At 40.6% G+C, this 12,385-nt stretch overlaps 2 protein-coding genes across 2 annotated transcripts; both read right to left on the bottom strand.

The window, feature by feature from the left end:
- Positions 1–6: 6 nt before the first annotated feature.
- Positions 7–7,298, bottom strand: gstt1b (glutathione S-transferase theta 1b). Its single transcript, XM_037686841.1, has 5 exons — positions 5,843–7,298; positions 2,040–2,127; positions 1,815–1,965; positions 1,555–1,731; positions 7–293 (listed from the first exon to the last, which is right to left on the bottom strand). The coding sequence occupies exons 1-5, from the start codon at positions 5,952–5,954 to the stop codon at positions 96–98; spliced, it is 726 nt and encodes a 241-aa protein (XP_037542769.1). The 5' UTR covers positions 5,955–7,298; the 3' UTR covers positions 7–95.
- Positions 7,299–7,376: 78 nt separating this feature from the next.
- ddt (D-dopachrome tautomerase) lies at positions 7,377–9,272 on the bottom strand. The gene is made up of 3 exons (XM_037686842.1): positions 9,043–9,272; positions 7,751–7,926; positions 7,377–7,615 (listed from the first exon to the last, which is right to left on the bottom strand). Exons 1-3 carry the CDS (start codon positions 9,148–9,150, stop codon positions 7,543–7,545), a joined length of 357 nt encoding a protein of 118 aa, XP_037542770.1. The 5' UTR covers positions 9,151–9,272; the 3' UTR covers positions 7,377–7,542.
- Positions 9,273–12,385: the final 3,113 nt, after the last annotated feature.

Below are 12,385 nucleotides of genomic sequence, written 5' to 3'. Positions count from 1 at the left end.
TGGTTACAGAAGGTTCTGTTGGTTACAGAAGGTTCTGCTGGTTACAGGAGCTTCTGCTGGTTACAGAAGGTTCTGCTGGTTACAGGAGCTTCTGCTCACATGAACAACCGGAGGATCTTGGGTTTAAACGCCTGAAGCGTGCTGCCGTCCATGGTCTTCACCCTCTCCTGGGACTCCATGATGGTCTGGTGGGCCTCGTCAAAGAGCTCCTTCCCGATGGCGGCCCGGACCCGGTCCCGCCACGCACTCAGCTTGGGCCTCCCCTCGAAAACGTCCAGACCTGAACCCACGGGCTGGAGGAGAGAAGAGAACCCAACAGAACCAGGCCTCTGGAGTCAGAATCACTCTGTTTTAATCCCCAAAGAACATTTTTACAATCTGCTGCTCCTCCAGACTTTGTGCTAAATCAGGGACCTTCGGCTCATTCAGCAGATGTTGTGGCTTTTAGCTGTTGTAACTTTTATAATATTTAACTTCATTTACAAATAAGTTCTCAAAGAACAACGTGGAGATTTCTTCACCTGCTTAAAAAATGTTGTTTTGCAAACTGGCTCTTTTTCTTCTTTTATCTTTTAGCTGGTCTTTTACTGCTTTAGCTTTCAGATATCATGTTACTTTTAGCTACCATTCTGCTTATTTTTGCTACATTTAGCTCACCTTTTTGCTATTTTTAACATGTAATTTATGCTCTAATGCATAAACTAGCTTGGCTTTTGCTACTTTTAGCTACCATTCTGCAATTTTAGTTAGCCTCTTTTGCTCATTTTAGATTTTAGCTTGTGTTCTGCTACTTTTATGTTTTACATAGCCTTTTGCTTTGTTTAGCTTTCTTCTGCTACTTTTCACTTTTAGCTGCTGTTCACCTTTTAGTTAGTGCTTTGCTTCTTTTAGCTTGCAGCTACTATTTTGCTATTTTACCCTTTTAGCTACGATTTTGCTACTTTTATCTTTTGCTATCATTTTGCTTTTTTTTACTGCTAGCTCTTATTTAGCTACTATTTTTTACTTCTAGCTAACATTCTGCTACTTTTGGTTAGCCTTTTTGTCTCATTTTAATTTTTAGCTTGTGTTCAGCTACTTTATGTTTTACATAGCCTTTTGTTTTGTTTAGCTTTATTCTGATAATTTCAACTTTTAGCTGCTGTTCACCTTTTAGTGTTTTACTTCTTTTAGCTTACAGCTACTGTTAACCATTTAGCTATGATTTTCCTACTTTTTGCTATCCTTTTGCTTTTTTAGCATTTAGCCCTTATTTAGCTAATTTTTTACTTTTATCTACCATTCTGCTTTTGTTTTTAGTTGCCGATTCCCTTTTAGCTATTATTTTGCTACTTTTAGTTTTTAGCTATCATTTTTCTTTTTAGCTACCATTCTGCTACATTTAGCTTTTAGCTACTATTTTGTTACTTTTATTATTTAGCTAGCCTTTTGCTACTTTTTGCTTTATGCTACTGTTAACCTTTTAGCTAGTGTTTTGCTTCACCGCCCTTAAGGCCTCTTCACTAAAACCTTTAGCTTTTTTTCCTCCGTCCCCACCGCTGGTCTTCGGCTCACCTGCATGATCTCCACGATGGCGACCAGGTCAGCGAGCGACATCTGGTCTCCGACGATGAAGGGCCGGTCCTGGAGGAACTTGTTCTCGATGAGGTTCAGGGAGGCGTTCAGGTCCTCCAGAGCGGCGTCCATCTTGTCCTTGGGGACGTCCACGCCCATCACTTTAGGAATCATGAGCTGCAAAACAAACGTTTCATCTGAGTGGACCACGTATTTAAATTTATTCAGCTGTTTTTCCTCTGAGGTGCCGGAGAACCAACCCGGAGCCAGAACATCTTGGCCGCATGCAGACGGATGGCCGTGTGCTGCCACGACAGGTACTCGTTGACCCGAGCGCGCTGCCGGATGTCGGCCGGGTACCACGAGTCTGGAGTCTTGAACTTGTCGGCGAGGTAGAGCATGATGGCGACGCTGCAGGGGGGCGGGGCCAAACGTCACTGGTAATGAACAACTTGTGTTTCAACTTGTTTTCGTTTTATATTCACCTCTCAGCCAGGCAGAAGTCTCCATCTCGCAGAGCGGGAAGTTTTCTGATCACGCTGATCTTCCCGAACTCCTCGCCGAATTGTTCTCCTGGAAGAACCGCACAGAACCTCAGAGGCCCGTCCACAAACAGAAAAACTGAAACTGGGCGCGAAACTGTTCAGTGATTTGTAGACATACATGAGTATTTTGAACTGGATTTGAAGGTGAACTGGTAGCCAGTGCAGTGAGGACAAAACTGGTGTAATGTGCTCTCTTTTGCCTGTACTGGTTAAAAATCGGGCTGCTGCATTCTGGACCAGTTGTGGAGGTCTGTCTGATACCAAACAGGAGTGAATTGCAGTAATCAATCCTAGATGTAATGAATGCATGTATTACTGTCTCCAGGTTTTTTTTTGGACAATATGGGCTTCAGTTTAGACAGCCGCCTCAGTTGGAAGAAGCATGATTTAACAATCATGTTTACACGATTAAGTTTCAGGGAAGGGTCAGTTATCACTCCCAGATTAGTGACTCTTTGTTTTCCTGACAAGGATAGAGTGGAAAGGTCGATGCAGTGGTTTATGATCGTGTCATTGGGAGGGAACAACATGACTTGAGACTTCTTTTCATTGAAACTTAAGAAATTTAAAGCCATCCAGTCCCTGATGTCAGCCAGGCAGTCGAGCAGAGGTTGAATAGAGCGTGTACCATTGTGTCTTAGGGGGAAGTAAATTTGACAGTTGTCGGTGTAGAAGTGAAATGGTATGTTGTGTTTTTGGAAAATAGCACCAAGTGGCAGCAGGTATAGAGAGAATAGGAGGGGACCCAGGATGGACCCCTGCGGAACCCCCCATTTAAGCTCCGTCGCTGCAGAACTAAAATCGTTTATGGAGACACAAAAGGATCTGTCAGCGAGGTAGGATCTGAACCAGTTGAGGGCTGACCCTGTGATGCCCACCCACTGCTCCAACCTAGCAATGAGGATCTCATGGTCGATGGTGTCAAAGGCGGCTGTGAGGTCCAACAGGACAAGCAGTCCAGAATCACCAGTATCTGTGGATCTGAAGATGTCATTAAAAACCTTCAATAGGGCAGTTTCAGTGCAGTGCTTCAAACATCAGCGTCTGTCTCATGATATGTTACATGGTGTCAGGAGTGGGATTATCACCTGCTCATGGGAAAAAGGCTCAACTCAAAAATACCTGTGACAAACATATTGTTGCAACCAGCTCTCCATGAAAATGTCAGGAGCAGCCTAGTACATAGTCAACAAAGAGAGCAACAATACTTTGATCAAGGAACCAGGATGCTGCCTGTTCTCCAAGATGGTGATAAAGTGAGGATTAGACAAGGCAATAAATGGGAACCAGCCACTGTGGTACAAAAACACAGTCAGCCAAGGTCATATGTTGTTAAAACCACAACTGGAGAACTGTACAGGAGGAACCGCAAACACCTGCTCAAAACAAGAGACTGAATTTCCAAGGATGCCTGATGATAATATACCAGAGTACTCTTATCAAGAGGAGACACAGAACACATGGCCAAGTACTGAACCTCCTCAAGATGCAAGAAACATGCAAGACACACAGCCAAGTGTCGAACCATCTAGCTCTACTCCAGACTGTTCCACACAGTCCAACAGTAGTGACTGACAGTACTATTTCTTCTAACAGTCCTGTGAGAACAACTCGCTGTGGAAGACCTGTTAGAAGGCCACGACGTTATATGGACTGAACGTGATTTATGAATTTTGCTAAAAGTTAACTATGAAATTGTTATGAACTATGAAAAAAAAAACTTCAGAGAGGGAGATGTGATGTATACTGTATTGAGACAATCCAACATTTTTCAGTCAGGTCATCTGGACAGTTTCTTTCTTTTTTTGGTGCTGAAACGTTTCGCCTTCGGTCCGGAAGGCTTCATCAGTCGAGGAAACACACAACAAAACTGATTCTTCCCCCAACAGCTTACTCCAAAGTGGAACAAACCAGTTCTGCTTGTGATAAGATGGTCTCTTCGGTACGCCCCCTCCTCCATTGCCGGCCCCCTTCCTTGTTGACAGTCTTGTCAAACTGGTTGAAAACAACAAGGCCTTCCGGACCGAAGGCGAAACTGTCCAGATGACCTGACTGAAAAATGTTGGATTGTATACCTGGATTATTGAGCATGGACTTTGTTGTATTGAGACAAGTTAATTACTTTATATTGCCGGTAGGTGGCACTGTGCTGTTATAAAAGACCTGAATGATGACAGTAAAGGGCGTTGTCTTCCAAACATCAGCGTCTGTCTCATGATGTTACTTTGGTTCTGGCTTCAGTTCTGGGTAAACGTGGCTCCGGGCTTCGTGTGCGCTCTGATCGCAAGAGCCTCCTGGAGGCTGATGGACTCGTGGTCTGAATCTACACGAAGCCCCGAGGTTAGAAAAAACTCTTTCTCTGGGTCGCATCTCCTGCAGACCCACAGAGTTCTGGTGGACCTGCAACATGGCATCAGAATCTTCCATTTTAATCTCATATTTTAATAAATCCACTAAACTTTGTTGACTTTTGTGTCCACCGCAGCACCCACTGTAAAGTTTTAAATAAAACATAAAAAGTTGATCCTGAACCGGTCCAGTTTGACGGAGTTTACTCCCGTAGTGAAATGCGGGTACGCACTCGATGTAAACAAAGCGCCTGGCTGGACGAAAGCTACACGAAAGCTTGAGTGATCCACCGACTTTATCTTTATTTGAGGACAAATATAGAAGAATCTCTGGGAAGAAGACGTTTAGCTCGGCCGACATATTTTTATTTTATTTTCCTAAATCTAGTCTAAGATTGTTTAAAGTTGGGAACTTTCCATGGGAATTACCGGGAGTTTACAAACCTGGAGTCTAGGATACTGAAGGTTGGCCCTCCACGAGGATTTTAGACAATTCAGTGGGAAAATTAATAAAATGTTGAGTAAGATTTAAGAGATTTAAAGACACACTCCTGAGTTTAACGAAGTTGGTGAGGCCACTGACTTACATGTTGAATTTCACTTTATTTCTGGATGGGTGGTGTCAGGGTGTTTAACATTTACATGTTTTTGTTGTTCAGTTAAATAAAAATTAACACTTGACTGAAGTTATTCACTCCTTTTAAATTTTAGCTGGTATTCTGCTCCTTTAAGCTAAACTTTGGCCACTTTGAGCCTGCCTTTTGTCACTTTCAGCTCATGTTCTGCATGTTTCCTTAGAAAATACCATTTATGTAGTTTACGTTTGAAATATTCTGTGATTTAACTTCAGGGTTTTTTTGTGTTCAGCCTCTTTCCCTGCAAAAGAAAACTCCAACATAATTTTTTAGCTCTAATTCTACAAAACCAGTTATACTAAATTAACTGCTCTGGCAAGTAAAAACTAAGGAACAAGGAGTTCCTGAACATGTGACTCACCAGCGCAGATGGGGAAGTTACACTACGACTAACATTCTGATTCCGTGCAAAAAAAACCGTGTGGATATTAAAATAAAAATGCAAGTACTACCTGAACGTTGTTAAAATGTGAACTTACGAGCGAGAAGCTGTCATTTCCGAGCACAAGTGAATGCAGCATTTTTTAAGTTCTCACTCTCTTTGAATGTTCTCAAAAATAAAAAGAGCAAATTATCTCAACTTCTTTGGTCGCTTAGCAAAGCTTTTATTAAAAACATCACGTTTCTATACACTGAACATTTGAAAGCGCCGGGGATCGAACCCACGACCTTCCGAATGAAAGCCCGTCGTTTCCCGCCGTCTACTGCCCTTCAAAATAAAAGCTTCCTGAACATTTTTTCCCCCTGACCGTTAACTCACCGTTCATCAGGGAGAGTTGCTTAAACTCGAAGGGAATGTTGTTTTTCTTGGCGAAAATGTAAACGGAGCGGCAGGGCTGCGAGTACAGGTCCAGATACAGTTCTACAGCCATCTTCTTATTCTTCGTTTATATGTAAATCAAGTTTAAAGAAATAAATGCGCAAAAAATAAAAATAAAGCTGTAGCAAAGGCGAGGCTGCGACTCTCAGACGAGCAAGAGAGGCGTTAACTTTCCTCTTCCTGAAGAATAATTAAAAAAAAATAACCACCGGAAGTTCTGACAAAAACTTTACATTCCAGGGGAAAAGTCAGAAACGACACGAGTCGGTTCCGTTAAGCGGGGGAGCTGCGCCCCCTGCTGTCTGAACACTGTAACTGCACCGCGACTACCGAGTCTTGTTTTACATCATTCTTTTCTGTTTCAGGTGATCCCTTTCAACGAATTATTAAATAAAAGCTCAGCTCAGTTTTTTTGAATCGATAAAATCAGCTTAAATGGTTACCGAGGTGTCTTTTTGTTGAGGCAACGACCTCACAGTGGTCGCTACAGTTGAATTAAACTTGGAGCAGCAGAATAAAACCTCTGTACTGTGCTTCAGTGGAATACCTTTTTTTTTTTAACTTAAAATTGATTTTCAGGGTTTGAACTTTGACCTCTTGGGTTACAATAACACCTTGTTGTTGTTCACCTCTGGTTCTGATCCGATAATGTTAACCATTAATCAGATATGACTCTGCTGAGTCAGCATTCTAAGTTCTCCTGTTTGTTTGTTTTTTTACAGATGTTTTCTTCGTGATCCAACACTTATGCACATTTTGAATTATTTCAGTCGTCCACGTAAATGTTTAGCGCTTTCAGGAAATGAGTGCTATGACTTTTATTTTTAATCTTTCGAACTTTTCAACTTCATTTACATTTTATCGCATAGAAGCACATTAGATGTCTTCCATGCCCTCAAAATAAATTTTGAAATCTGCTTCAGGAAACTGGCTGGGTTTTTTAAGCTACTTTTTGTTTATAGCTAAAATACTGTAATTTTTTTAGCTGGTATTTTGCTAATTGTAGTTAGTCTACTACAACTTTTACCTTTTATTTGGTTATTTTAGCTAGTTTACTGCAGCTTTTAGCTAATCATTTACTGGTTTTAGCTACCATTTAACTACTTTAAGCTAGTCTGCTGCAACACTTGGCTAACCTACTGCTGCTTTTAATCATTGACCGCTATTAGCTGCCATTTAGCTGATTTAATTAGTCTTTTGCTACTTTTAGCAAATTTTCTCTAGTTTGATGTTGTCTTTGGCTACTTTTAGCTTTAACTTAGCCATTTGCTACATTAGCTGATTCTGTTTTTATCAAGTCTTTGGCTTCTTTAAACTAATCCTGTGCTATTTTAAGCTAACATTTCTCCTAATTGTAAAGTACCGGTAATGATTTTACGTTTTTAGGCTCTGTTTCTCAATAGTCGTCGATTATTGTCAGCTTTGCAATTTTGTTTAAAAAAAAAAAAAAAAGAAATAAAACAAACAAGAAATCTGTTTTTCTTCATGTCCATCTTTGAATGTAGTTTGAGAAACATGAACGGCTCTTAAATCTTTTTCTTTCAGCAGCAAACAATAAACCAGGATTAGAATAATAATAAAAAAACCCAGGATGAATTATTGAAATTAGTTTCAGTTCTTGTTTTGGAATGGCGAGTTCTTCACAGGAAGCTCATGACAGTTCTGTTCTTCCCAACCTGGTGAGGCTGCAGTGCGTGGAACTGGATCACAATCCTGCAAAAAACACGAAAGTCATCAATCAGCTGTTACTTAAATAACAACCGGGTTCTTACTTCCTGTCTGATCATTTCCACAAGGCAGCAGAACCAACCAGAGTGGAGCTGGGATGTTCATTAAAGGTGACCTCACCTGTCCTCTGCCAGACCCAGTTCTCTGGTCAGGAACTCAAAGATCTTGGCGCTGTGCTCCTTGTTCTTCTCCGCGGTGTCGGTCACTGAGATGGCCGACACCGTCAGCACCACACACGGAGAGCAGGAACCGCCGATCAGCATGGGCAGCCCGGGACTCACCACCAGATTCATTCTCTGGAGGACAAACAAGAGGACGGATTAGACACGGACAGAGCTCAGCTGAGGGGACGGTTCCTGTAGATGCAGATGTCGTCATCATCATCAGCTGTCCAGACTTCCTCGAGGTTTTAAATAGTTTAAGAACTTTAAATGCTTTTTTCACAGAAACACAGTTTGCTTCAATTTCTTTAGATAAATTGATGAAAAACTTTAAACTTGAAATCTTGAAGCAGCTCACGATTCGATCACATCTATAGATGCATTTCAATGATCAGGTTTGTGAATAAACATCAGGAGGCAGCTGTAAAGTTCTATCTCATCTTATAACTTAGTGTTTATCAACATTGTGAAACTGACAGAGACAGAAATACAAGTTTAAAACTTTAGTTACTCACTTTACTTGTACATTTCCATGCCTAATGAAGACAGCCTAAAACAAAAACCTGCTGATTATCAATTAGCATAGGTGCGTACATGCCACGTGATTCTGTTCAAAATGTTTAATCAAAATAACAATTAGCATAGATGCTAATTAAACACTGAAGAACGCCAGAGAGAAGTTAATGTGATTATTAGCATCGTGTTTTTAACATGTTTAAGTCCTTAGTGAAGACAGCCATGTCTTGTTAACTTTAACTGTTATTTAAAGATTAAAAAAAATTACTCGAGGTTCAGGGAAAAACTTTGAAAAGTAGCTTAGATGCTAACTTAACGTTGAAAACGCCGTAGAACAGCTAACGCAATTAGCATAGTGTTCATCACTGGACCTTTAAACGCAAACCAAACGTTTTAATTCATAAACACGTCTCAAAATTATTTACTGAAAAATAAAAAAAATCAGGGTTCAGCAAACCAGAGCGGGGAAAAAAAACATTTCATTATAGTCCAATAATTATTTCTTGCAACGAATTTGTACTAGAGAGCTACGGCAAGTCAATTAGGACAAACAGCGCGCAGCACACAGTTACGGCAGAGGGCAGCATTTTACCGAACACAACTCATCGGTTCAAGGTCGCCAGCGTGTAATTGTAAAAATCACGTCGATATTTTTGTACTTTGAACGCCGACAGGCACGTCTGCGGCCATAATGACGACCCAGAGTGTTTCAAATGTGTCGGTTTAGTTACTCACGTTCTCCGGTTTGCCCAGAGCCGCCGCCGTGACGGAACAAAACTTCTTCAAAAAGTCCTCAGAAAACGAGCCGGAAGGTAAATTGGTCTGGAGGTCGATAAAAGGCATCTTTAAATGCGGGGATGTGAGCTGAAACCTGCAGCTTGTGAGTCCTGGAAGAAGAAATCTGGAGGGACTGATGTTTGACTACAGAATGGAACCGAAGACCGGACGAGAATACTTGTTCCGGTTGTACCTTTCAAAATAAATGGTGTTGCGTCATGATTGTTTGATTACAACAATAATTCATGTACTGTATATTGTTTATTTATTAATAAAATGCAAGTTAAAGCTTTTTTGGTGCATAAAGTTATTTGACTTGGGTCTCCTTTTGGCTTTTCACTCTTCAGGGGTCTCCAGATGTTCTCCTTCTCACTCTTCTCTGTCCTCTCTAACTGCATCCATATATCTACTCTTGGGCCTTTCTCTTTGTTTTTTCATGGCGGCTGCATTTCTAACATCCTTCTACCAATATACCCACGGTCCCTCCTCTGGACATGTCCAAATCATCTCAGTGTGTCCTCTCTAACTTTATCTCCCAGTTGTTCAACCTGTGCTGTACCTCTCATCATCTCATTCCTAATCTTATCCATTCTTGCCACTCCTCAGGAGAACCTCAACATCTTCATTTCTGCCACTTCCAGTTCTGTCTCCATATAGCTGGTCTCACCACTGTCTTGTAAGAGGGATGCACAATATTATCGACATGGTATCGGCCGATATTAGCAATAAAGTTAAATATCGGCCGTTCCATCAAAATAACTCACCGATATAAAAGTCTTCTGTTTTAAGTAAATTTTTAATTTACGAAACTGTCAATTATGTATAATGATGCACAACTACTTATGCACTTGTCTCTTGTGAACAGGTTAGATATGTGAAAATTTACAAATTTGCACTGTTTGAGTGTTGTCATTGTGTGTCATGAATAAAATTGACATTAAACATAATCCAAGTTCAAGTGTTACATCATTTTCAGCCCTCGTTTTGGCATCTGCATTTGTTAGCAGGCCAAATGGACAAAGACCATGCAGAATATTGTAATATTTTAATTCCACAGCAGAGAAAGCTGTGTAGTCTCTGTAAGTTGGTCTAGGCCAAATAAGTTTTAACATATCGGATATCGGCCAAAAATCCAATATCGTGCATCCCTATCTATGACCTCTACTCTTCTTTTTCTTTCAAGTTCAAGTAGGTTTTATTATCATTCGCATCAAATGTGGTACATGAGGTGGAACGGAATTGTGTAAACAGGGTCCCAGTTACATCCAACAATAGCAAAAATATAAATTGCTAAACAGTAGTAAGGATCTAAGATATAAACTAAGAAATATGCTAAACGCTAATAGTGCAAAACAATACGCTGAACGGCAGCAGCACAAGCATGAGTGTGTGTGAGCAGATGAGTACGAGTGAATACAGCAGCATGAAATAATCAACAGCATGCGATCAGCAGCAGGGATAACATTTCATCAATCAAAGTGGCATTATCGTTTTTTTTTTTCACAGTGATAATCCTGATTAGGGATTTATGAGCTTCAGGGTAGAAGCTGCTCTTCTGCACTTAATGCTCCGCAACCTTCTTTTACTCTCTTTATCCATTAGTTCTTCAAAGTCCTTCCATCTTCCCGTCACATTTTCCTCACTTGTTACAGCATTACCATTCCTATCTTTAGCAAGCCTAACCTGCTGCACATCCTTTCCAGCCTGATCCCTCCATCTTTCTGCTCTGAAGACAGGAAGACTCTCAGGCTGCTCTCAAGTCGAGTGGAAAACTTGGTAAAGAAACTGAAAGTTAAACTGGATTTCTTTTTCAAAAATAGATCCTGTCTAACTTTGAATGAAACGCCTTGTGACTGCGACTTTCCTTCCCTCCATAGACTACGATGACATTATTTACATGAACGCTCCTACAAGAACCTTGCAGATGTTGGACGCCGTCTATCATGGTGCACTAAGATTCATAACTGGCTGTAACTACTGCACCCACCACTGCACCCTGTATTCACTGATTGGACATCATTAAGTTCACGCAGACTCTCACTGGTACAGTTTCATCTTTAAATCACTTCTTGGTCTGCTGCCTTCATACATCTCCTCCTATATGCTAGGAGTCCTACATGTCACTGTGTGAGTGCAGTTACAGCGTGCGCTCTCAGGACATTATTACATGCAGTTTTCCCTCTGTGCAGACTAAACTATGCAAAAGGGCCTTCTCCTCCTGATTCCTGGGACATCTTGCAAAACGATCTGAAGCTCTTCACCTTGACCTCTCTGAGTGGCTTCAAACAGCTGCTAAGTTCATGTCAAAAACCAACGCAGACACGTTTTGTTTTCAGTATTCTACATCGCTTTACAATCCGCTGTTTTTGTTTAGTTTTTTATACCATTTTCTTTCATTTGTTCCTCTCAGTTTGTATGCTTTTTATGATTGTCTACTGTTGTCATCACTCTTTGTTAAAATGAGGTCTCTCTTGTAAATGAGTCCCATTGGCTCAATGGGACTAACCTGGATAAATAAAGGTTGAATGAAAGTCTGTCTCGCCCTCTTTAGCGTCTGTTTATTTGTTTATTTATTTTGCTTCCAAGCAGCCAGACCTCATATTTATTTCTAAGCTTCCTTGAATGTGATGGTTTCCCAGCATCACTCCAGGTTTTAATCCCCTCATTTGGCTGGATTAATATTCTGAAATAAAAACAAAAACACTAGATTTATAATGTGTCAACTTGACCACATGATGGCAGTGTCCTCTTTCAAACTAATTTGTTAGATTAGATCATACAAAGGGTTAGCTGTTACATTACATCTAATTTATCACATTAGTTTTTATTAAAACAGACGTAAATACAAACATCTTTAAAAAAGTATCTGACTGAGCTTTAGGTAGATGATTTATTGGCTGAATTTATTCCAACATGGGGGAAGGATCAGCTTCAACCTTCAGCCATACATGGTGGTTGGATGCATCACAAATGAGTTCGGCTACAGGCAGGAGGTGGAACACCTGCACTCTAAGTGTAGAACCACTAGACAGAGGAACAGCTTCTACCCTGAAGCTGTTAGACTCATCCCTAACCAGGAAAATCGCTGTAATGCCACTTTAATTGGAGATTTGACACTTTATCTGTGCTGCTGATTATCCGTGCTGCTGATTTTTTTACACATAAGCTGCTATATTCATACCATCTGCTCACAACAGACTCATGTTAAGGCCGCTGTTTTTATTACAACTTATAATATAACTATTGTTTAGTGCATTATATTATATTGTATTATATTATTATTGTTCAGTGTGTGTATGTG

Source organism: Nematolebias whitei, chromosome 13 (genome assembly GCF_014905685.2).
Source record: "Nematolebias whitei isolate Nwh7 chromosome 13, NemWhi1, whole genome shotgun sequence".
NCBI lineage: Eukaryota > Metazoa > Chordata > Actinopteri > Cyprinodontiformes > Rivulidae > Nematolebias > Nematolebias whitei.
The sequence above is the reverse complement of the archived record's forward strand: the minus strand, read 5'-3'. Positions and strand labels throughout refer to the sequence as shown.